At 37.3% G+C, this 26,455-nt stretch overlaps 2 protein-coding genes across 3 annotated transcripts; one reads left to right on the forward strand and one right to left on the reverse strand.

The window, feature by feature from the left end:
- The first annotated feature begins 532 nt into the window (after positions 1-532).
- Positions 533-20,229, forward strand: RSPH10B (radial spoke head 10 homolog B). Of its 2 annotated transcripts, XM_071760447.1 has the most exons (21): positions 534-577; positions 1,237-1,564; positions 1,933-2,008; positions 2,279-2,347; positions 2,554-2,727; positions 3,307-3,392; positions 4,009-4,129; positions 4,620-4,796; positions 5,491-5,632; positions 6,098-6,219; positions 6,674-6,863; positions 7,540-7,651; positions 7,736-7,815; positions 7,919-8,067; positions 8,511-8,618; positions 9,039-9,197; positions 10,031-10,162; positions 11,177-11,234; positions 12,679-12,874; positions 13,301-13,541; positions 20,098-20,229. In XM_071760447.1, exons 2-20 carry the CDS (start codon positions 1,308-1,310, stop codon positions 13,509-13,511), a joined length of 2,619 nt encoding a protein of 872 aa, XP_071616548.1. In that variant the 5' UTR covers positions 534-577; positions 1,237-1,307; the 3' UTR covers positions 13,512-13,541; positions 20,098-20,229. The 2 variants fall into 2 exon arrangements, with proteins under 2 accessions (XP_071616549.1, XP_071616548.1); XM_071760448.1 differs by lacking the exon at positions 2,554-2,727 and having other exon boundaries at positions 533-577.
- On the reverse strand, positions 14,017-26,455 carry CCZ1 (CCZ1 homolog, vacuolar protein trafficking and biogenesis associated). The gene is made up of 15 exons (XM_071760451.1): positions 26,232-26,455; positions 25,373-25,470; positions 25,163-25,256; positions 24,991-25,065; positions 23,947-23,994; positions 23,279-23,362; positions 21,269-21,444; positions 20,564-20,645; positions 20,224-20,285; positions 19,319-19,430; positions 18,612-18,645; positions 18,155-18,272; positions 16,153-16,311; positions 15,427-15,554; positions 14,017-14,357 (listed from the first exon to the last, which is right to left on the reverse strand). The coding sequence occupies exons 1-15, from the start codon at positions 26,328-26,330 to the stop codon at positions 14,302-14,304; spliced, it is 1,425 nt and encodes a 474-aa protein (XP_071616552.1). The 5' UTR covers positions 26,331-26,455; the 3' UTR covers positions 14,017-14,301.

Below are 26,455 nucleotides of genomic sequence, written 5' to 3' on the forward strand. Positions count from 1 at the left end.
GTGTTTATTGATGCCGTTTACTTTGCACCTCCCTTTACTGCTGCTGCTCTTGAGCACCGGGGCTCAGGCAGAGGCAGAACGTTCACTGCCGGGTGCGGGGGTGCGGCTGCTCCGGGAATTCATTGTGTGCTGTGGGGAACACGTGCAACGTGCTCGCCGGTGTTTCCAATACACGATTATTACTCTGCATTAAAATGAATTCGGACGAGGCGGTTTCCCGCAGCTCCGGCGTAATGCGGGATTATTTCCCTCATTTAACGGCAACCACGCAACGGCGGAACGGCTCGAGGCCTCGTCTCCGCTGCTGCGGTTTGCCCCCCCCCCCCCCCCCCCCCCCCGGGGGCCTGTGCTTCGCCCGCCTTTAGGCCGGACCCTGTCTGGGGCGGGTCGGTGCTGTGGGCGGGTCCCTGTGGGGCGGGTCGGTGCTGCCGGCCGTTGGTGTGGTGACGGCCGCCATAGCCGCAGTGCGGTGGTGGTGCGGGCGTTGTGAGGCGGCGGTGAGGGCTGCGGGGCCCGGTGACCCATCCCTACGGGCGAGAAGGGCTTCCAGCTACGAACTGACCGTACCAGCCCTCGGGTCCGTCACGCAGTTGATGCGGTGCTGTAATTGCCCGAGTGGAACGAGGCGGTGAGAACATGGCGGTGTCTGGAGGCTGCTCCTGTCAGCCCCCACTGCAGCCCGCGCCTTTGATTCTTGCAGTGTGTGTGACAAAGCAGTGGTGGTGAAAGGAGTGGGAATTGTGATTACAGCTGTCCGAGCAGTTCTGTAACCTTCAACCAGCTTTTAACTGCAACATACGTAAGCTGCAGAGGTGATTCAATGTTGTGGTTCAGCCTGCAGCTTGTAGCTGGAAGCAGGTTAAATCGATGGTGCTGATGCAGCTGTAACTTTCAAGAAACTCACCAGACTCACAGCCTTGAGAGGTGGCTTTCAAGTGCTCTGCTCTATTAGATTTTTAGATGTCTAGATATAATTAAGAGGGAAACCTCTGTAACAACTAAATGTGTTGACAACACTTCTGCCATAGTGGTTTTGATGGACTTGTTAAAGGTAATTCAGAAGCATCCTTTCTGTTAACCCAGACGTGTGTCTACCACAAGCTATAACCACTGCCTTGAGGGACTGTCATTACAAAAATAAAATAGATGTATATGTAACACTTAAGAAAAGATAATTTTTTATATATTTAGCTGCTTTGTTGATTTTTTTTTTTTTTTTAATGATATAAATTGTAGGGACAAAACCGTCTTTTCATAGCACAGTAAATGTTCAGAAGGAAAATAGAAATTGAGACAATACATTAGTTATGCCAAAGGATAAGAGGAAAGATGGCAAGAAGGCAGAAAAACCTGCACGTTCTCCTGTTCCTCCACGTTCTCCTATTCCTGCACAAGATACAGCTGAGAGCAATTCATCAAAACTGACAGATGTGAATGAAGTAGAAGAAACACAGGAAAATCCAGAGATAGTGAATAAAGAACCAGAGGGGGCAGAGGAATCTCCAGTCCAAGGTGTTCCTCAATACCCCGAGGAGCCTGGTCTTGCTGAAGTTATTGTAGTAAGGTATGCTTGTTGCAAACACATCAGTGAAGTAAAAAAAATCTCACTGAAGTATGTCTGATATACTACAAACATGAATTTGATTCTTGGTTCAGCATGGCCCACATTGCCTGTTTGTAAGCTACTAAGTGCTACCAGTGTGCTTTGTTTTCTTAACTGAAATATGGTCAGAGACAAGACAACAATTATGTGAAATATAACAAGGAAGGTGCCTGAAATTGGAAATCTTGTAGCTTGTGTTTCTACACAAGATGCAATGACTGACCTGAGTGTAGACAATGGTAAATCAAAGGTCACTTATTGTATCTGCTATGACTTAGGTCTGCTGTCAGTGACTTGAAATCTTCATCTTGAGTTTGTTTTCCTTGTAGCTATGAAGGTGAAAAAGTTCATGGATTGTATGAGGGTGAAGGATTTGCATATCTTGAGGGGGGAAATACATACAAGGTGAGTGTATACATTTAAGTGGAAGGAAAAAAGTGTGTCAAATTTTTTCTCTAGAACAGACAGGTTATTTCATTTAATGATGGTGAAGGTTGAGCACAGAGAATGTGTGAAAGAGCAGAGAAAGATCTTTTTGTTCCTGGCATTAAAACTTCATTTGACACTAGTAGTTGGAGGGGGATTAACACATCATTATTTTGAAATCTTACAGTTACTATAGGCATCAGTTGTGGTTAGAACACATTTGCAAACAACACTGTTTTCATTTTGAAGGGCATGTTTTCTGAAGGGCTTATGCATGGACAAGGGACTTACACGTGGGCTGATGGAGTGAAGTACGAGGTAAAGTGCAGTTCAACTTATAACCAAACAATTTCAGTCAATTAGATAGGGAAATTTGAGGAAAATAGATAAATTTCAGTAATTGGTACAGTGGTGGTGGAACTGCAGAACTATGGTGGTGATTTGAGTCACAAGCCTGACTTCACCAACATAGTTGGGGAACAATGAGTCTTAGTTTCTTAAATGTTGTAATTTAAATCTTTTAGGGAATGTTTGTTAAGAATGTGCAGATGTTTAATGGCTCTTATACATGGAATGATGGAAGCACTTATGAAGGATCAATCCAGAATGGCATTAGGCATGGATTTGGATTTTTCAAGAGTGGTACTCATCCCGTTTCTTACATTGGTTCTTGGTGTAAAGGCAAAAGACATGGAAAAGTAAGTAAGGACTCCCAAGTGAGAGCATGGTCTTGGGTGCCTTCTATAAGAGCAAAGAACTCTTGTGGAAAGCTTTTGCAAAAATGTTTTTTGCTGTTGTGTGTTCTCATGCTGTGTAGAGATTTCTTTTCCTTGAGGATCTTCCCCAAAGTCTGTGGATGGTCACCAGTGCAATGGTCTGTCCAGTTTACTATGGGAGGAAGCTATCAGAACAATTAACACAGTAGGCATACTGTTGGAAATTGAATTCTGAATGAGTCAGAACACTGATCTACCTAAATGACTGCTGTGATTAAGTTGCCAGAGTTAGGTATTTGAAAGTATTTCCAATAGGTTTGAAAAACATGGTAGACTTTGATGTAATATGAGCCTTTTTGTAATAATTTGCCTTTGTTAAAGTTCTTAACTGATATTAATCAGGAAAGGTTGCTTTTTTATTTAATTTTATTTTAATATTATCACTTCAGTTGGTTTCAGTACATTGTCTCAAAGTGACTGAGAGGAAGAATGTGATTACATGAGTCTGTCTTTTGTTAATTTAGGTGATCCTTTAGGTATTCACTATGCTGTTTGTTTCAGGGTACCATTTATTATGACCAGGAACATACCTGTTGGTATTCAGGTGACTGGGTAAATAACATCAGAGAAGGATGGGGAATGAGATGGTAAACCTCATAATGATTGTTCTTAATTTTTTTATTTTATGTGTATTATCATACAGTTTCTCCTGTTTAAAATGCTACTGTTTCATAGTAGTGTGTATTTTCTGCAGTGGAATAGGTAATTGTACAAAGTGCTTTATAAAAATAGAATAGACCTTCTCTTAGCTTGCATTTTTATTTAGTATATTTCCACTGATCATTTCCACAAAAGAATGTCTAAAACCAAAAATCAGAATCAGTTTTAGTAAACCACAGATCAGTATTTAAAACTCATTTGGTTTGAACAGATGGAGCTGCTTTCATAAATACATTACTAATGTGTGGGATTATATATAAAATAATGTATTGATTAGCTATGGTGAAGACTCATTGGGAAAAAAGGATTGGTTAATATTTTCATAGTGATTTGTAAGTTAAAAATAGGAGGTAAACAGTGGGTATAATCAAAAATGGTCATGTGATCCATGTCACAGTGAGCCAGCTTTCAAATTAATCCTTCTATTTAGCATTAATAAATACTAAATTTACTAGCAATGAAGTTTTGAATAAGCCTTGCTTTCATAAAATCCACGTATAATTTACTATGAATGAGCCATTCACTTTTACTGGTTTTTTGCAGCTATAAGTCTGGAAATATCTATGAAGGTCAGTGGGAGAAAAATGTACGTCATGGAAAGGGAAGAATGAGGTGGTTGACAGCTAATCAAGAATATATAGGACAGTGGCTGTATGGTGTACAGGTATTAATTTTTTCCCCAGCAACCTCTTTAGTTCAGTGTCTGTCCATTACTGTAGTAAAACTAGATAGGGAGTTTTGTGCAATGTCAAAGGAACTTCATATGATTTTTTTTGCCAATTGAGATAGTGGAAATAAAGCTGTTTATTTGAAGCTGATTCTCATGTTAGCATTATTTAAATTGTTAAAAAGGTTTTTCACTTAGTCTTAGAAAATAATAATTTAATCATCTAATAGAAAATACAAACTTTTTTCACAAAAAATGTTTTAAAAATTAGATGTCTGTGACTGTACTTAGCTTGAGATACAGTTCTATGGATGGATTGAATTGCAGCTGTCAGCTGCTAACTCTTACTAGAGAGATTTGCCAGCAGTGGCTCTTAAAGATGCCCAGGTGGTTCTCCTTTTGAAAAGTCTGGAACTGTAGCAATAATAGCTCTTCTTGAGATGTTTTTTTTTTTAAAAAAAAAAAACACACACAAATTTTCTTTCAGCATGGCTATGGCACCCACATATGGTTTTTGAAGAGAACACCTGGGTCTCAGTATCCTTTGAGGAATGAGTACATAGGTGATTTTGTAAATGGGGAGCGACATGGACATGGGAAGTTCATCTATGCCAGTGGAGCAGTGTATGATGGTGAATGGGTTTGTAATAAGAAGCATGGCAAGGTGAGAACTGACAAGTAGTAAGACAAAACTACACACAAGACCAGAGGAGACTGTGCTCCTTTATATAGTGGATCTCTACATTTCTGTATGGAAAACAACATTCAGTTTGCATTGTGCGATGCAATCTCAACATAAAGGGCAGAGTCCACTGAAAGCAGTAGAAGTCCTTGAAAGGACCTTGCTGGGCCATAGCTTTGACTCTGTGGTTAGATGCATGTTGTGGGTCTAAATGTTTTACTGTGGAGATTTCTAGTGCAATAACTGTATCTTGATGTTTGTATTGATTGGTCAGTACTTTCACTCTTATACTACGAACTCATAAATTTCAAGCTGTCCTTGCACAGAGATGTTCTCACACTAACAAACTGTTCTAAAAATAACAGTGAGCAGTTTGCCACACATAAAACTAAGGACTGCAAACAAGTCTTTCTGTATGGGAGATGGGTAAATGTTTTTTTCCTCAAAATATATTTAAAAATCAAACGGATACATTGCCTCAGCCCAGCAATGTACTTTAGTTAACAGATGACAAAGTACTTTATAAAATAGAGTTGGAAAAAATATTTTGCTCTGTTTCGCCTCATATATTGCATTTTTGCCAAGATTCTTAAAAGGAAATTTGACTGAGATAGTTAGTGTTACTTTTTTTGATCTTTGGTTTATATTGAAATTAATGAAAATGATCTTTCTATAGGGCAAATTTGTCTTCAAGAATGGTCAAGTTTATGAAGGAGAGTTTGTAGATGATCGTATGGTAGAGTATCCTGCTTTTCAAATGGAGGCAATGAGTGCACAAGAGCTGTCTGCCATTTGCACAGGAAGTCATCTTGGTACTGGTGAGCATCTTAAGAAAACAGATTAACTCAATTTACATTTTGTTGTTCATTTTTAGTAGAACATGAAGCTCTATGTACTTACTTAAGAGACTGACATATTTCTTCCAAGAACTTTGAAAAAGATGGAAGTTACCTTAATGACTTTTCCTCCCATTCTTCTTGCTTCCTGTGTATGACACTTTGTCATACATCTTGTATGACATTATATCTTGTAATGCTTTTGGAACACTGTTGTCTGAGAGTTTCATAGCTTACACTTGGCTAGGGGTTGGATTTGAGGAAGTTACTCTTTGAGTTGCTATGATGTTGAGTATGAAATCTCATTATAAAGTCTACTCTGAAGTCAGTAAAATGAGAAGGAATAATGTATGTTTTATTTTTCCTCTGTGTGTGTTTGCACATATGTATAGATATATATAAAAAATTCATTTTCAAGTGTTCTGATTTATTTTATTTGCATGGTAGAAAACATCACAAACATTAATAGCTCAGAAAATACTTCTGTTCTGGGATCAAATATTAAGTTGGATATATCTTCACTGCTTGACCAGTTGCCAAGTGAAGAGAGACATGAAGAACTAAAACAGGTAAGAATCTGTGCTTTGTTATTCTCAGTTTTCCACTGCAGTGTGTTTCATATTACTTTGACTGCTTTATTTGTATTAAATTAGCTCCTTCTATTAATGAATTACCAAAAACCTGAATGCCATGGAAACAGAATAGCAAAATAATGAACAGTATTGCCTCTTCCTGAATTTCTGCTGTAAGACAATAAAAATATTTTGCCATACCTTCAAGGACATTGAGCAACTATGTTTAGCTACTGTGAGGTCTATCTGCTGAGAGACTAATTTATTTAAATGGTTACCAAAAAACACCTATTATAACAACATTTGAGTAGTGCTTTTACAAGCACTTAACTAGGGATATGCTTTTCAAAGTAACAAGATTAGAAGTATTACATGTGCAGTTACAAGGTCAATACAAGTTTATCCCTGCTTGCTGTGACATGGTACTGAAAAGACATCCTGCTTTATTTAGGTGGAATTTGCTGTGTTGAGGTATATTACGGAACTGAGAAGAATTTACACCTTCTACAGCAGCTTAGGCTGTGATCATTCTCTTGACAACACCTTCCTAATGACTAAGTTCCAGTTTTGGAGGTTTCTAAAGGACTGCCAGTTTCACCATGCTAACATAACTCTTGCTGAAATGGATCGGATGTTGAGCGGTTTGTATTTCTGTGTCTTGAGGTCTAGAATTGAGGTATTTTAATAGTGAGCTGTGGAGAATTGGAGTGGCAAGATCCTACTGATAGCTGAGCTCTGTTAAGTGGCTCTGTGAGTTCATGGTGGGTCAACTTAATACTTCTCCAGATACTTCAGGTGCTTGGGTGAGAAAATGCAAAATTAAAAAACCACTTCAGAATTGTTCTAAAGAGCTAGCTGTTGAAAATTGGATTCACATGGTCTTGCTGTTACTATTATGTGTGGGTTTAAGAGGTCTGAGAAACTGAATAAGCATTTTTCCCCACTGCTGTTAGCTTTTGTTCACATGTGGTGTGGTTTTTATTTCCACAGAGCCAGCTAATCGTTATCAGTTCCATTTAGATCTGCAGTGGGATACACCACAGCATCCCCAGTGTCTGAAGGGTCTAACTTCAGCTTCTTTCCTGCTCTCATTCCTATCTGCTGAGTGGATGCATTTCTAGAGGGAGGGAATTTCATAAGATTCATTTCTAGGTGGACAGTCACTGAGTTGCTTGTTTGAATGCAGTGTCTGGTATGATTCTTCCAGGACTGCTGGTACACTGTGATAGGCTGAGATAGAGAGGGTAAGAAAGGATGACAAGTCAGTATGCCCATAAGCATTTTAATGTACATAGATATATTTTGTCAAATTTTTAGGTGATAAAATACCACCTGAGGAGATACATTGTCCACATGAGACTTTACTGTTCAGAACATTTTTATCTTACCTTGTTCGACTGGCATTTCTTATCTATCATGAAGAGCACAAGTAAGTTTCATCTTTTAGTGAAATTTATTTCAGTGTAAGTGGTTTGAGATTTCCCAGACAAGAGTATTTTTGTTTCAACTGTAGAGAAAAAGGACCTTTTCTGCAAAAGTGTTTCTTAGAAATGATGGCCAAAAATGTTATTCCTGCTGCCTGTCATATCAAAGGTAAGTAATGGTATTTTTTTCTGTGCAGTTCAGAATTCATTAGGTAGTACCATCGACAGTTTTATCATAACTTTTTTTTTTTTTTTCACAACAATTTTTAAAGGTGTCTTATTTTCTGAAAAACAATGTACAGTTCTTGTCATGAGCTACATTGACAAATGCTGGGAAATATACAGAGCTTTTCGGAGACCAAGTACCAAACCTCCATTTGAACCTACAATGAAAATGAGGCATTTCCTTTGGATGTTGAATGTAATAATTTATTTATTTATTTATTTATTTATTATTATTACTATTATTGTTATTACTACTTTGTGTGATTAGATGAAATTTATTTCTTCTGTTTTTGTAAGCATTTTCAAATATTCCCTGTGGCTTCTGCACAGTTGAGAATTTTTTTTTTAATAAATAAAAATACCAGGTGGTAAATTTGTAATTTTTCATATTTTTATTTATGCAATTTCACAAGTTCTTTCTTAGCACTGTTTTTTCAGTTTAGGAAGAATTTCCATTGACTTCAGTAGGGCCAGAATTTCAATCTGTCATTAATTACCTATGTGGAAGTATCATTTGAAACCATTATTGATATTTTGAAATTGAAATTTTGATACAAGCTTTAAAGGGAGTTAAATTAGATTAGCTCTGTATGGGAATGTCCTTAGTGCTATTAACATATAACATTTACTCTAACCCAGGATTTTAAACTTCTCAGCAAACAATTAACTGCTTTAAGAGTTGTGGAAGTACTTGTCAAAGATGGTCCCTCGCTACATGATAGCTCTCCTGCCAACCTGGAGCAGGAGGTATGTATGGAAAAAAAATCTGGTAGTTCATTGCTATAGGAATGATTAAAATGTTCTAAAAAATGTTCTGAATACTGCCCTGTCTTGTAGAACAGGAGGAGAATGGATTAATTTATTCCAAAACAGTAATGAGTACAAACATGGGTCTCTGTTTTTGTCTTCCTTTGTCCTGCCTTCATCTTTTCGTTTAGCTCATGTATTTTAGTTTAGCTCCTCCTTTATTATATCATCTCCTGAGGTTTTTGAGCTTTGGCTGTTTTCAACTCTTCTTCAGAAGGAGGGATATTTGAGTAGATAAATGAGGCCAGTGAGGCTTCACAATCAATCACTTTTGAGTTCTTTGCTCACCTACACGTGCCTGTTAATAAATTTTTTTGTTCAAAAATTAATTAATCGATCACTGTGTTTGTTTTACTCTAGTTGGTTTTTCTTGAGTTTGTTGAAGCTCTTCTTGATTGTGCATTGGTGAATGTTACCAGTGATGTGATTAAGAAGGAAGTAGATGGTGATAATCAGAGAAGAAACAGCTTGAGAAATGAGGGTCTCTCTGAGGAAACTATAAATGCATCTCTGTCCCAGGTAAATTGACGCAGACTTCTTTTATATGGTCACCAAAAATATGTATATTATTTTATGTCCACTTGGAGGGCAACATTGGGTCCTGCAAATGTTTTATGTTTTTTGAACATAGAAAACAATTTTCTCTCTTTGCATAAAGACACATTTGATGGGATCCTTCTGCTTTTTCTGTTTGCTGCTACCTTAGATTGTAATATCAGTATAGACAATTCTAATATACTTTCACAGCTTTTCTGATACTATAAATACACAAAAAGTACTTGCAAGTCTTCTGGTGTTTGAAGGGGAATTGACAAGTTCATTGACTGGTGAAAAATACCTCTCCTGCTTTAAGGTTAATGTCTGCTGTTGCCCTGTAAAAATGGCATTGCAATTTTATGTAGCAAGACTTGCAGTTTCTCAGCCATTAAGCTGTGCTCTGCATTTGATAAACTATTGAATAAAGATTTTGAAGATTGTAAGATGCTGCCTGTGACACTGGTGTAATTTAGATGCACAGGGTAGATGAAGGTATGATTTAGACTAGACTTTTTACTATATGGAATTATGCACAAGATGAAAATATCTTTATTAATTCAAAGAATTCACAAACATTCACAAACATCCAATTTCAGAGTCTCTGTAAGACAGCAGTGCCACTGGACACCACCACTTCACATTCTCTAGTCAGTTATTCCCATCCTGTGGAACTCATTCCCTTGCATCACTGCAAGCATTAATTCACAGTAAAATGGTCCAGTTAGTAGTAGTAGTCACATTTTCCAAGACTAAAAGAAAATCTGAACTCAGAATTTATTGAATGTAACATGCTTCTTGTGTTTGCTTTTTATTAGTTGGCTTACAGCAACGGTGTAATTGGTACAGACAGAAATGATGACATTTCCGAGGCAGATGAGCTTCACACTCATTCACAGGTGTCTTCAAGGGAAAATGTTGTATCACAAGATGAAGAAAAGAAACATGAGGTATGTAAAAAGCCTACTCTGAAAGATGGAGCAGAGGGTTTGAAATTCCTAGGTGACAGAGTTAGATAAGGTAGTTTTAAGTTTTGAAAGGGACTGGAGTTTCATCTAATATTGGATAGAATGTGTTCCCATGCCTGGATCCATGTATGAGCCTGGAAGCTCTGCACTTCCATTGCCAACAAAGCATTTGCTCCCACCCTTGAAGAAGCAGGCAGAGAGATTTAAAACATTGAGGAAGGTAACTGTAATAATAGTTCTAAAAACACTTTTCAGAATTCTTCCAGTGAACTTTTCACCTTTTGTGATTCTTTACTCAATGTATGACTATGATGAAATTCTTAATATTCCAAGAACAAAATGGATGGCTTCATCCCTGTGATTTCCAGATAATGTAAGAATTACTGTTTTATATGGGAGTTGTGTAAATCAGAGAATCTGGTAACTTCCTGATTTTTAGAAAATGTGTTAACATTTAGAAAACAGAATTTGTGTGGCCTGAATTTTTGTGAGACTTAAACTGTCATTTGTCTGAAAAAGAGTGGCATCATCAGGCTGGAGAAGATGCTTGGGATGACAGTTGGAAAGATTTCAAATTATCCTTCTCAGATATACTCTTGAATGTTGCTCTCATTTTCTCTCCATATAATTACTGGAGTGTATTCCTTTAGTCAGTAGAACTAATTGATTATTGTTTCCTTAGGAGCATATGAATAACAGTATGCAGATCAACATGATAGAACTGAGGGCTTTTCATTCTGAGCCCTTTCATTCTCTCTACTTCTGTGTTTTCCTGGCTCTGAAATAAAATAATCCTACTTCCCTGGTTGGTAAAGTGTTATGACTGATTCCCCAATACTTGAAAGTTGCATCTTTTCAATTTAATAATTGCAGAATGCATTTAGTAGGCAGAATTCTTTGGAAATACCTCCATCAGTGAAATAGACACGTGATTTCACTTTTTAATTTGAACACAAGTCCAGGCATTTATTAACAGAATTTAAAACTTCTTGTTAGACATTGAAACCTTGTGAAGACAAAGGGCATCCTCATCCTCTTCAAGAAGCTCTACAGGGTAAGTACTGTGATTACCATAAGCCTCTGTAAACAGTGGTGCTAGAGGAGATTCACTCTTTCTGCAACTTCAAAGATTATTAAAACATCTGATCATTGAAATGCTGGGATGTATTGCAAGCAGAACTACATTTAGTTGGGCAGTTTTGACAAGGTTTATGTGTAGCTTTCCACATCTGTTATACACAGGTAGCTGGACAAGTTTGAATCTCTGAACTTTTCTGTGCTTTTTGATAAAAAGCTATCACATTTTCATAAAAAATAACGGCCTCTTGAAAATAAATCCTTTCTATTCTGTCCCACTCATTTGGGCATGAAAACAAGATTGAACTCTTGCCTGTGCCTCCATGATAAACAGACTTCTCTCATCAGAACAAAATTCTCATAAGTATTTCAGCCACAGGTCACATTTCAAGACTAACACAACGAAATCCCTCGTGAATCTTGAATTGCAAAATTTTAATTGCATATGCAGATTTCAGCTTGTCACAAGAGGGCAGTAAATGAACACTAATTCTGGATGAAGATTTTTTAATTTTTTTTTTTTGCAACTTTTTAAAAAAGCACATGAAACAGTAGTTATAGGAAAAGTTTTAAGTACTGATTTGAATATCCAAAATTTTAAATGCCACATTTTATTTGTAGGGCATCTTTAAGTAATTTGTATTCACTCTTATGAGAAGCTCAGTCTGCAACCCTGCCCATTTTTTTTTTAATCTCTTGGACAAATAAAGGGTATTACTACACCTAGCTTCTTTTACTTAAGAATTGTTATCAGGGGTGTGCCATAACCCCACAATAGCCAAGGTAAGCTCTCTTATGACAGGCCAGCATTCATGCAGAATAGAAATCAACAAGAGCATTTTTATATGGTGAGGCTGTTATTTTTTATAATATTATATTATCCTTCTGGCTGACTAGCAGATATCATCTAGGCTGTTTTTTCCGATAGTTAAATGTTTTTTACAGATAAGCCAAATCCAAGAATGCAGGCAGGGTTTTTGTGTAGTCATCACTTATTTCATTGAAATCTGATGACTGAAAAGTTACAGAGCTGAAAAACATTTTTTGTTAGAAAACCACAGATTCTGGCCTGTTTTTTGACAGTCACAACAATAGGATGTTTACATGCAACTCTTCTTTCAGGTAGTTGTGTTTGTTGCTCCATTCTCTAGTGCACAGGACTGTGGGATACTGAACTGTCATCAGATACCACTGCAGAAGACATTTCCCATAGGATTGAAGGGGAAAGGTCATGTTCTTTTGATGTTGTTCCCAGGGACTCTGAAGACCCACTAAAGGGCTGCCCCTTTCACACCATCATCCCCTTTTTCACAGTCACAAACTTTTCCACTGCAGAGTGTCAGGTCTGAAATACTGTACTCCAAAACACATTTGAAATGGAAGGGCCATGCTAAATAATGGGTTTATCTTCAATTTTGCAGATGAACCAGAAGGAGCCAATACTGAACAAGATAAGGAATTTAGTCTGGAAATACATCAGGTGCAAAACTTTTTTACAACTAAACTATTTCCTGCCTACCATCATGAAACAGTACTGAGGGAAAAAATAAAAGAAAAGCAAATGCAGGATGCTGAATTAACTGAGCTGCAAAAGATCAAGGATGAGGAGCTGGCAAAGTGAGTGTTGTATCTTGTATTGAAAGACTGTTATCTGCTGCTAACAAAATACTTGAAAATGAGAAGTGTGTCTCTTATACAGTAAAGCATCCTGTAACTGGGAAGGCAAGCTCATCCAAGTGTAATAAGCAACATACAGAATGTAACTCATGTGACTTCTATTACTGCTGAGAGTAACAAGTCCAGGCTGCTTTCAGAATACAGAACTTTAACTCTGGTATTTCTTGGCATTTGACCCCTGCCCTTTTTAAAGGCGGTTAAGACATTTTTGGTTTTCACACCATAAGCAGTAACTTGACAGATTTTCTGCTTCTTCACAATACATCAGTTAAAACTGCTCATGCTGTGACAAGCTGTAGTTGCTTAGCCAGTATAAATCTGTCTTCCCCCTTGCAGTACACTAAATTTAAACTTTGTTCACTTCAGACGTATTGCTGGAAGAGAAGAAGAGCCAAAAATGCAAGAAACAGAAGAGATAAAAACGCAAGAAGCAACTGCAGCAGAAAAAGCATTTGACTCCAAGAGTGCAGATGTAAAGGAGGCAGAGAAGCCTGTCACACTGTTAGTACCTCCTCAGAAGGAAGAGGCACTCCCAGTTACCAAGGTGCCTGCTGGCAAAAAGAAAAAAAAGAAATAAATCACCTGATGAGAACTACTGAAGCTTCAAGTGAGTAACTATTGTTTAAATGAGAAAAACAAAACAAAGGAAACCACACTGCTTACTAGCAGTAAGCTCTAGAATGCAAGTTTGATAGAACTGTATGCACAAGGTCTTGGGAAAGAGAATCTAGTTATTGACATGAGTGTAATTATACAGAATTGTAACAGCAGTCAGTATTTTACTTGAACCTAAAAATTCCCTCAGTGTTGAGACAAGAACAGGCATCTTGACATAGGGACATAGGTCCCAATGAAATGGTTTCTGCTTGGAACATTATTTGACTGAAATACTGCATTAAAAATATTATGTAAGAATTTGACAAAGAATGTAAATTAGGCAGAAGCAGGAGCTGTAAAGAACAGGCTGACCTAGAAAGTTATTTGTTCAGGAGTCTTTTTTAGCTGGGTCTAGTGTCATAGGGTAGAAAAGTAGCAGAAAGTGTCATGATGCAAATGAACACAGGAAAACAAAAAAGATGCCCTTAAAAGTGTAACAATTAGTTTTATTTTCCAGTAAAATATTCACATAATGATATCAGAATGGAATGGTACAGATGAACTCAGATTGTTTTTAATTAGTTTGCACATAAACATATTTAAAATCTAAAAATTTTATGATCAGAGTTTACAGATTTTAGTAGAAATTTTGATTCTTACAAAGCAAGTATTGCTTTACTATTTTCGTTATTCCAGTCAATAATATGACTAACAACTTTTCATATTCACTGTCTGACATTGGTATCTTCAATAAATCAGCCCTTTGCAGATCAATCCAAGAAGAAAATATTATTAAACTGTGTTGCACAAAGTTTCTTTACTTCTTCTGTAAAAAAAAAAAAAATTCATTGTAATATTTTGCAGAAAAAAGCCCAACCCTAGGGAGTTTCTAGTGTAAAAATACACTTAATTTTATTCTGTCTTCAGTAAGACAAGGTGGAGTCAAGTCTGACATTTCACACTGTCTGAAAGATGACTTATGTTCTAAATGGCTAAACTGTAAATGATGGTTTGAGGTTGCTGCTGGGCCATTCATTTTGTCAAACTTATACTGAAATAGTAAAAGACTTTGCTTCAACACAAGAATGATACTGTAAACCCTCTTCAGGGGAGGAGAGATAGAATAGTGTGTTACAGTATATCAGATCAGCAAAACTGCTTTGTGCGATGTGGCAGACAACACTTCGGGGAATAGCAGTACTTCCTGAGTTTATCAGGTACAGAAACACTCATTTACTGTTTCTGTATGGCAGGTTTGATCTTGAAAGACAATTACAAATCATTGTGTAAGTTATGCAACTCAATCCTTCTTTTAAAATTTAGGTTGCTAGGCTTTGGTCTTGGAAACATTAATTCTTTACCATCCTCCAAGCAAGCACACTGCCTCCTCCTAAAACAGCCCTAAAATTTCTGCAAGTAAGACTCAAATTTCCATTTCTCTTACTCTATTTAAAATCTTATTGCATCTTAATGTTAAGTTGCACTCGTAGTTAATAAGTTTCAAAACGGCATTAGAAACAAGACAAAAAGAGAACACGAGACAGGACAGATGTTGTATGAAGTAGCCTACCCATGGATCTTTGACAAATAAAACCTAACTCAGACATATGTTCATCTCTCCCCTGAAATGTTTCAGTAATTACTCCTAAACTAAGCTTACAGACATCTCCATTATTTGAAGGAGGAAGAATGACTGATTAATAATTAAGAATGTGCTGAATATTTATGCTATTCTTTCACAGCTGGTAGAAGGCTGACTAAAACCTTATGCAAACTTACCTGGTCTATCATAAATCAATCCCTCTCTAGGTTTCTTGTGAGATGGATTTTATTACTTCTCTAGGGACGTACATTTTAGTAGTAACTATTTAAAGGTAATAAAAAACAATTCTTACCATTAACTTCAATCAGATTTGCATTTTTTTGATTCAAAATAACATACAGTTCTCGCTGGTCAGACTTTTTCCCAACTACCCAGTAATCACTCATTGCCTTTACAATAATTTCCTCATCTTCATCAACTCTGAAATAATAAGTTTTGGAAAGTGAAGAAGGTATGAGTAGATTGCTATCTACTCATTAGTTACAGACATCACAATCAGTCAGCATCTGTGTGGTTTTTATTAATTTTTATAATGGCAGAGGGTCTATCTCACCTTGAAGCACAATATTCACTGACAAGAAACCAGTTGTCTTCTCTATCAGCAGTATTGTAGGAAGTGCAAGGGTTGCATTTTATCTATTGTCTAATCCCTATAAGCAGCTAGCTGCTCCAGAGGAGGGTATAATACAGGCAGAAGAAGGTTTCTTTGTCCTTTATAACACTTTTCCAAAGATTAGACAGACATAAGTGCAAAAGCAGTAGTCTTCTTCTTTTCAAGTTTATTAGGGCTGCTCTGAAGCTTCAAATAGATCAGAAGAGCCACAGCTCTTCTTTAAATCATTTATTTAAAAGGGCAAGAGAAGCTTTGTTTAAGACAGAACACTTCTAAACAAACACCAAATACTAAGTTTGACCTGTGTTACACCAGTTATCTCACAGAGCTATCAATAGCCAGCCATGAACAAGACATGAAATTTTCACTCATTTGAAGTTAGATTATTTAATAATTAAGTATTACCTCGAGAAGTCACTGTTGATGTCACCAAGAATCTTCATGAGATCAGGGTGAACAGATGCAAGTGATACACTGGGTGTTTTCCTCATGTGAATGGTACTTTTCTCTGCGAGGTTCATGTGATTGAAATAGATAAACTTAAACTGAGGCTCCTTCTCAGCCCTAGGAAGATTTTTTTAAAAAGTAGGACTTGTGAATACTGACACATTCTATAATCACAGGCTTCACAGAGAAGTAACTAGCCAGTGTAAAGCTTACTCAGGCATCCTGAAATTATCTTCAGATTGAAGAGACCAAGGCTAGGCTTATGGCATGATCAAATTGCATTAACTTTTTTTTTTTTTTAAAATGCTGCTTAAACTGTTAGTAAACAGACACAGGGAGTCTAAAGGCTTTGTCCCACTTCCTAGTAGTAGTCTGCATTTTTCTATTGAGCTGTTTTTGTTCTGTCCCCACTTTGTTTCATTGTTCCCCTATATCAGTCCAATTAAGTTTGAATGGCTGCTGGGTCTTTGATTCATAAGTAATCTTCCACTCACATCTTTGTTACTTGTCATAATCAAAAGAAAGAAGTCTTCCCCCCATCATTTGTATAGGCCTGTGACTATATTTGAACTCCCATCTTAGCAATCTTCTTCCATTTCCTCTTTTTTTAAGTTAATATAAAATCTGTCACTTAGAACTGTAGTTTTGGTAGAAGTCACAGCAAATTCAGACTGGCAAAAACTGGCTCTAGCAACTGGTACTGCAGGCTATGTATTATTTAGAATCAGGGAGATACTGTGATGACACCACTCACCTCAGCAAACAACTAGATACCCTTTTTCCCTGTCACGCAAATGCATCAGTGTCAAGAAACTGTATCGTTTTCAGGACAGCATGGCATTAAACTTTAACAGAGTTAAAGCTGCCCAAGGCAGTCCCAGATGACATTTAAAAAACCCAACAATTTTAATGATTTAGTAGATGGGCACTATTTCAAGCACATCCTATTCTATGCCCTGCAGTTTTGCTGATTTGGCATGCTACCACTGAGTAAGTTCAGTCACACACACGCACACCTGTCTGTGGTTTAAATCCTCTCTTGATTTCATATGCAATTCTGTTCTTGATTTCCCAACTAACAAATCTATAAATTTAAAATAATCAGACTTTAACATAATAGAATTTTGTGTAAAGTCAGCTATAGTTCTAAGTACAGTACATTTTTAGAAGCATTAACATGCCTTTTCTTTTTTTTTTTTGTTTTGTTTTTGCACCTCAAGTAGTTACCTTAGTCCCACAAAACAGAAAAAATTAACCAGATTGTTCCTCACCTACTATACATGGCAAAACTTCAAGAAGGAATAATTCTGGAAAAAAGCACTGAACTGTAAAACTTGCACTGCATCCAAGCAATCCACTTACTAAAATGCCCCTTTCAAAATGTTAAACAAAAGTTGTTCTAGTACCTAGAACAATGTTCCTTTTGGATTTGTATCTGTTACAAGTTATTTACACTCCTACTATGCTACAAGTACTTGTGACTAAGGCACATTCAAGGCTAGTGATGTTGGTGTCCACTTAAGATGTGAAAAATACAGGGTTTTGGTTAGAGGAAGTCCAAAGAAATCTGTACAAAGAAGGACGTGGGCACAAAGCCAGTGATATTATTAATTATTTTTTTTTGCTTAAACTCAAATGCTCTACTAGGCCACTAGGGCTATTTGTGAACATGTTAGGGATTTTTTTTTCTGTAGGAAAAGTCAGAAAGTATAAACTGGAATTAAGATTTTGCAGGAACTGACACTTCTCTATATCAACACAGACACCTAAATACGCAACAACAGGCACTTCATAAATGCTCAAGATGCAGACAGTAGATAAACATCCTTTAACATACACAGTTAACACAATGCTTTCAACATTTGGACTATGTTACCATTATTTAAGCAGTTCATTAAACCCACTTTTTAACCAACTAATGAGGGAGGAACTGCAACAGGAACAGAAAAGTGGTACCAACCCTGATATCCTCTTGTTGATGTTGTATTGTTCACATATGTCAGATGCCAACACGGTGAGCTGGGGCCCCACAATGCTGTCCAGTTTACGGCAAAACTCCAGCGTTGGCGGAATAGAAGCTGGGTGGTGGGTAAAGAAAAGGAAGAGATGAGATTCTCTTCCCACAGCTGAAGATACAGTTTCTGTAGTTGTTTTCTTTAAATATCAGCAAGAGACCAGGGACAGATTTCTCTTCATTAAAAACTTACAGACAATTTAGAAGTGTGTGGCTAACTCAAGCACTATTTATTTTTTTATTATGTAAATTGGGATAATTATACCACTGGAACAAAAATTAGAAGACTGATAAAATCCCTCTCATGGAGACTTAAATAACTAGATAATGTATTTTTCAAGAGTAAAAAAAGTTGCATGTACTAGCATGCCTTGCTATGTAAGTGATGCTAATAGGTACTTACCATCAATCATAAAGCAGACGGCTGCACTCATGGCCTGGAACAAAAAAATTTAAGAAAAAAAAACCAAACAAAAACAACAACAACAAAAAACAAACAATAAAAACCCAAACAAAAAAAACCAAAAAACCACAAACAAACAAACAAACACATTTAAAACAGGTTACCTCAACTACCTCAAATAAATGACAATACTTCAGGTCACACACAGGTAACCCAGTTAAATTAAATATAGTTTGAAAGTAACGCTTGGTTAGGACAGTCTCTTAGCAATCCTGCACAACACAGGATAGTAAATTTAGCCCAGTTAACAGTTTTTAAGTTGTACAGAAAAGCTAGAATTTCCTAAAAATACATTTTATGCAAGGATATAACTGCTAGAAATATGCATTTAATTTTTTCTTAATATTTTTTTTTGTTTTATTGACTAATGCTACATAAAGCCAGGTATGAAACTACTTGAAGTAACTGAAGGCTGATATTTCGTTTTAATAAAACAACTTTGTTTTGAGTAGGATACAGGAGAGGAGAAAAGAGGATTTAGCCTTTAAAACTTGGTGCTGGAAACATCAAAGAGTTTTCTGTCTCTGTTTTAACCTGGTCACGTCAGTGCATTTTTATATACAATTCATAAATACTTCACATCTTTGTCATTGTCACTGTGTACAGATTCCTAATTCTGTGGAATAGCTGCAGAAAAGAAGTAGTACCTTATAAACAATTAAATGAAGCTCTTCATAGGTGTCGTCAGTGTTAACAAATATTTTGGGGAAACGGCATTTTGCTTCTGGATCATTAAGATTTAAAGGCCCAGTAAGAAACCTAGAAAAATAATTTGATAGGTCAGATGCAATGAATTCTTATATTTCAGTTTTTCCTATTTAAAAAGAAGTTCTTGAAACTAGCAATTACTTGCAGGTATTAATATATTTGAATACAGTGAGTTTTATCTATCCAGATGGATGCAGAGCCCTTTATACATTACCTCAGCACTCTTATTTTCGAAGTATTATTTGTATATATGCTCCAAGGAGTTACAGAAACAGGATCAGAAACCCAGAATATTAACTGCACAGATCAAAGAACAACAAAACTCTTTTTCACATTAAAGTTGTGACTATATTAAAAAACTTGGGGGGAAGGGGAGGCAAGGTAACAGGGAGTGTGTGCCTGTGCCTTGATCCCAAAAGATAACAGTAAGTCAGGCAAGAAGAATTACCATTACTGAAGATGTCCAAACACACAATTATTCAAAATAATGTTGCCCAGGAGCTTAAGTACAGAGTTCCCTACTCTGAGATGCTGAGTAAGTAATAGATAAATCCCTAGATGAAATCTACACCTTTGTTTGAAGTGCCTGACTGAAAAGAAATGACCAGAGTACTTCAGAAATTTTTAATGCAGTGCATTAAGAACAGTGGAGAAAAAAAATAATTGTGGAGAAATGTTAATAAAAGCTTTTCCTTTTTTTTTTTTTTTTTTTCCCCAGAGGTCAAGTTTTACATTGCATCAGCTGCTGCGTGAGCATCTGAAATTAACCGTGTGGGATATGTACTCAAATACAAGTTCTGTATCTTGCCCTGGAGGGAAGAAGCAGATAGTAAACAAGTGCTACCTTCCATAGTGTTGTAGATTTCCTGGCATTTCAGAACGTATTGGAGAATCTCTTCCTGCTAACTGTGGCAAAAAAGAACACACAAGAAAAAACAACTTAGAGGTATTTTCTGTAACACTTGTAGACTGTCTATAAAAATCAAATCAAAGCAAATCATTTACAGAAATTACCACTCATGAACATATATTAAGGGGTGAAGGGTAGGTAGAGAGGTACTGCTTTTTGGTATTTCAGCTCTTAGTGGTACCAGATAAACTAAGACAAGCAAAAAAAAAAAAAAACCAAACCCAAAACTGACAACCTCCAATTCTCACAACCCAAAAAAAGCCAACTACCATACCTCAGGCTCCATGTGCCTTGGAAACAGAGATGTCGTGAGATATTTATACAAAATTCTCATGTCATCTTGTTCCAGTCCACTCCTAAACATAAGGGAGAAAAAGAAATACAAGTGATGTTTGTGCTGCAGTTCAGATCATGTGTTTTCCTCTAACCAAAACTCAGGCAAAGCAGATACCACAGAATAATTTTTCCTTAAATCTTATTTATATGCTAAATACAAAACACATCTAAATTAGCTGTAACCAGAAAAGAAACAGAAACAATATTTAAACAAACAAAGATCAAGTTTGCTATTTTGCTATTCTTAGGTCCATTTTTAAGTAGAACTCTTCACAAGCACTGCAACCTCCTGGTTTAGAACCATAAAAAAAAAAAAAATCCTTTAATTAATCCTTTAATTTAATCCTTTTCTACTAAAAGGTCCTGCAGAAGAAGTTGTGCATATGCACAGAAGCTCTGTGCAATGAAAATGACAAGTTGTTGAATGTTCTAGCTGCTCCTAAGGCAAATTTGGCTGTAATAATTTGGTACAGGTTAGAAATTTTAAAGCAAAAAACCTATGCCTTTCTTGCACATTACTCATCCTACATTTCAGTTTTCTTGTTTTCATGCAATTCTTTCATTGATTCAGAAGCTTTGATATTATGGCATTTATTTATAGGATTAAGAACTGAAGACACATAAGAATTATTGAAGTACCTACCAGATCAGCTGGTCGTTATAGAGAAATGCAGTGTACTTTACTGTGTTCAGGCTTTCTTCCATCCTGTTAATAAATGACTGAATTTTCAAGTAAGTCATTTTATCCAGTGGAAAGAAGCTGATTCCACAAAACACATCCAGCAGATCACAGGACTGTAAGTGCAGTGTCTGCAAGTACTAAGAGAATGACAGCTGTCTTTTAGAATTCAGAAAACTTCCAATGCATAGATTTAAATGACAAATTTAAGTCTAATCCCCAGTAATCTACACTAACAACCCACAAAAACCCCTTCCAGTTCTACTTATCATACAACTTCACATAGAGACAGATTTTTTAGACCTAGAGCCATAGGACAAGAGGTTACAGTTATAAACTAAGAGGTCAGATTCAGACTAGGTACATTTTTTATTATGAAGGTGATGAAACTGGAACAGGATGCTCCATCCCTGGAAACATTCAACATCAGGTTGGTCAGGAGTCTGAGCAACGTGATGTAGTTGCAGATATCCCTCCTCATTGCAGAGGATGTCTGAAGGTCTCTTCCAATGCAAACCACTCTAAGATTCTATATATTCTGTGTGAATTTGATTCCAGGTGTCATCTACTAATGCTATTTAATCATAGTGACAACAGCTTTTAAGGCTAGCTCAAGATCCTTTGAGATGATATGAAAGCACAGCCTTACTAGTATTTAATTCCAGAACTAACTCCTTAGAGATATTAGCAGATAAATCCATTAATTTTCAATGTGCAAAGGAAAAGATGATTATTATTCTCTCTTGATAGACTGTAACTTTTACCAAGAGATTTCGAATGCATTATCAAGTGCTCTGCTCTGTAAAAGATGGGTTATCCAATAGCTCCCTCTACAGCCATTCCACATTACAGAAAAAAAGAAGTAAAATAGAGATAAATAGTGGCAGAACTCTGCCACAGTTTATAATCTAAGTTTCGTTTCCTTTCAGGGTTTCAGTGCAGTCCAAGCCTGCCAGCAACACGAAGCAGATTTGTTCAAATAGGGTTATATCAAAGCAACTTGCATGACCAAACTTTAAGCATTTCTAATTCCCCAGCAAAAAGAGAAACAAGTTTTCCTTGGATTTCTTAGCTATACAGAAGTAGGAAGTTCAAAGAAAAACAATGTTTAATGTAGAACCCCATTACTTCCCTCTTTGCCGTGATCTACAGTCCATGGTAGTTTTACAATGAAACAAGCAAAAAACACTCAGCAAAGGCTGTCCTAAAATCAATCTGAACTGTACTTTGTTTATACTGTCACAACGTTGTTTTATTGAAAAAAACAACTATTGGGAACAAAATTTTAAACACAAGTATAAAGGAGTGTCTACACTCCATCATCATCACCAGTTTTATCAATATTTATATCTCTCCCACAAGAGAATTAACTGCTGACAGCAGCCCTCTGTTTCCACCTGTGCAAATGAGCAAAATGGGGGCAAACACTTCATCTCCATTGTTTAAAGCTGGCTTGATGAAACTTGTCATGTAGGAACTCAGAATTCTCAGTAGTCTGGGACTTTGCATGCAGGCTCTGGAATCTCCATCCCTGGATATTTTCAGGACTCAAAGCAGCCAAATCTCTATGCAACTGAGTTTGAATTCAGTGTTACCCTGCTTTGAGTAGGAGGCTGAGCTAGATGACATCTCTTGCTTCCTTCCATCCTGAATGATGCTACAACAGTTACACAAATAGGTCTAGAGACTGTCAGACACCAATCAGTTCAAACATTACAGCAGAATTACCAAAGAATAAACACAGTAAGAACAAACATGTTAAGCCATAATCCTGCTCATGGTTCAGCTGCATTTCAGAGCCTACCACAATAGTAGGATGCAGGAAGCCTTTGAAAAAATGAGTAAGTAGACTTACTATGTTGCCACTACATGTTTTCTGCTGCCCATGTTTTATAGTTACACTGCTGAGAATATTTTTGCATTTAATTTTCAATGCAGAATCACACTGTGTGTGCCTGGAAAATAACGTCTTACCCGATGGAAGAATTTCTCTAGTCTCTCCTTTAGAACTTTTACACCTCCATCTTCCATGGCTTTCAGGAACGTTCCATTGAAAAGCTAATAGTTGAAAGAAAAAAGAAATCAGTTAGTTGGGTAATAATTTTTTATAACCTAGTCAAGAATGCAGCTAGATTACATTACAGTTCCTATTTCTCAGTATTTTCTGAAAAAAATAAAAACCACTCAGATTTGCAGGTATCTATGGCAGCAGAGGCAGAATTAGACAAAAAAGGAAATTAAATTCTTTAGTGGTACAGAAATGATTTATCCGTGTCACTTAAGTATCTTATGCTCTTGCTCTGTAAAAGCCAACTGATGGCTTTTATCTGGTATTGTTCCTCCAACAGATAATATCTAACACCATCAAAATCAAATGTTGATACTGTTACTGCCCAAGAAAGAAGAAATCTGGACCTCAGAGAAATTAGAGCTCTTATTTTAACAATAAGCTAATGAACCAGCAGAGGCAACTGCCAAGAGCTTTATTTTTCTCTTCCATCAACAGCATTACAGTTTCAGAAAGAGAGCAGACCATAGTAATGAGACAAGAATGTCAAAGCAATGATGAGCTTGTACATCCAAATGGTACCATGAGGATTGCTTCCTCTGCCCAGAAGAGGAACCACCAGAATTAACTCTACCTTGTACATGCTGTAGCACTGCTGTAGGACCGAGCTATAAACCTTATCCTGCAGAAGAGAGAGCAGAAGATCAGTACATGCAGAGGCAGAATTTCTGACACTTTGGCTGAGCTGCAGGTAACATGTTCTCAAAGAGCTAGCAAACACACAAACCAGAGAAATGAATCTTTGAAGCTAAACAGCATTTTCAGTCAGCATCTAGAAATTTCTTTCTACTTATTAAGTACTATTTTGATAAAGAGAGTCCTTTGCCTCTTGACATTCAATACCAAAACCACCTTATTAAGATACCGGTGACAAATGGAGCCCTTTCTTAAGGCCAATGGTCACTGAAAATGACCTTATATTGACTGGTTTTCCTCCAGGTCAAAGACTAAAGAACATGGGACTCCATGGCAAGTTGTTACTGGGTTATGATCTTGACCTAAATGCAAAAAAGACTTATACTGTTTGTCTGGCAAAACAGAGCACCTGTGACACCACTCATTTTCTGAGAATACAAAGAAGAAGAGAACTACTGCACACTTAATGAAAAGAGGCAGTGCAAGCAAACACCAGCCTTAAAAATATTATCCCATTTAGCCAGATGCCCTTAATTATACAATTAAACTGACCTAATGACACTGCAGTTTGGACAAGAAATCCCATGATAGTTATGAGATGTTTGTTTTTCCAGATTATTAGTAAAGATTACTGGAAGTCTTAGGAAAGCAGTAATATGTATACTTAAACCTAATAAAAACACAGATTTAACTTTATTAAAAAATCCTAATAAATATTTGCCCATTCCAAGCTTAAAATCTCAGAGCTGTACATTTTGCTTTTATGCATTGAATGATCTTGAACTGCTACCTGTATAATTCTCTGTCTTGCTCTCTTAAGTTAATTGGAAAGTACTTTGTCCTTTTATCCATTGATGATGATATATATATATATATAAGATCAATTTGGCAGCAGTTCAAGAATGATCAAACTAATGTATTTCTGGAGGTACTCTTATGATACAAGATAATCCATTAAAAAAAGGCAAAAGTTCAGTATTACCAGTAATTCCTCTTCTTGATATTCATAGACTGGCTTTCCATCTTTGTGTTTTTCTATTATGGGATTCCTGACAACCTAGAAAGTAGAACAGGCTGGTATTAGACAATGCAGAATGCATGGAGAACACTGCAATACAATGTTTTAGAAATCTGCATATCATGTGCATAAGTACCATGACCATCCAGAAGTTTTCTTCAGGTTCATGGAAAAATTGTCTATTCTTCTGTGTATGTAGGGATTTTGCAGGTTTTGTTGGACTAAAGGTCCTGGAAAGAAAAACATGTAGGCACAGATATACAGACTAACAAAAATAAAAGTTATACTGGGAAATTTAAAATGCAGTGGTTGTTCAGACAATGAGCCTTGTAATTATACTTCATACCTTGTGAATTGTACTATAGCTTCACATAGCCCCACATTTCTAATTTTTTCATTCTTTTCTACTTCATTTGGATGATAGAAGAGAATCTTCTTTTCCTCCTAAAATTTGAAAACAAATCAAAGCAAATGCATTTTAACAGAATCAGAGAATGCTGAGTTCATGGACTGCTTATTTTTTAATTTTAATCCCTTTATTTTCTAGGCAGAAATTTATCTTGTGGAGGCTGCCCTCAGTCTCATCACCCTGGTCACTAATAAGCACTCAAGTACAAACTATGTTCAAGACCTATTAAAACTAAAGATTATCCTACAAACATACAATATGATATCTAATAAGAGACTAGAACTTACTGAATTTACTTATTAAAGGCCACAACAGAAAGAAAATCCCAGCAGTTACTTGAATTTTCCTGTTAAACACTAAGCTTTCTACCATGTTCTATTAAAATTCCTCTTAGGAGCAGTTACTGCCTCAGTGAGGGATGGACACGAACAGACCAGCTTCCCAGCTACACAATTTTACGTTCTCCGGTTGCAAACGCCCTCAGCCCGTGTTCCTCTGCACTCTGCAGCAGAAGCCCCTGATGCCGGGGGCCCTCGGCCCTGGCCCCACTGCCGACACCCGAGCCCCAGGTGCTGAGAAGGCGGAACGGGCGGGCAGGGACCGCCGCCGCTCCGCTTCTGCCGCCGCCTTTGTGAAGGAACAGCCCGGGGGGGCGAAAGCCGCAACCCCGCGGATACACGCCGTGGCCCAGGCCTGGGGGAAGGGAGACAGCCGGCCCGGGGCCTCCTGCGGAAACCGAGACCGGGACAGATCTTGGCCGGGAGGCTGCTCGCCTGGCGACGCGGCCCGCCGGTACCTCTCCTTCCTTAGGGCCCAGCTTGGGGTTGTAGATGAAGAAACTGAGCAGGATAGGAGCGAGCTGTTTCTCCTGGCCGGCTCCTCCCGCCGCCGCCATCCCGAGGCTGAAGCGATGGCGCCTGGGGCCGGTAGCCCCCACACACCATCGGGGAGCACCCCGGAGCCCTCCGCCAACGCCGGCCCCGCGGCACTTCCGCCTTCCCCCTCCGCCCCGGAAGAGCA

The sequence above is a fragment of the Heliangelus exortis genome, chromosome 17 (assembly GCF_036169615.1).
Source record: "Heliangelus exortis chromosome 17, bHelExo1.hap1, whole genome shotgun sequence".
In the NCBI taxonomy this organism is placed as follows: domain Eukaryota; kingdom Metazoa; phylum Chordata; class Aves; order Apodiformes; family Trochilidae; genus Heliangelus; species Heliangelus exortis.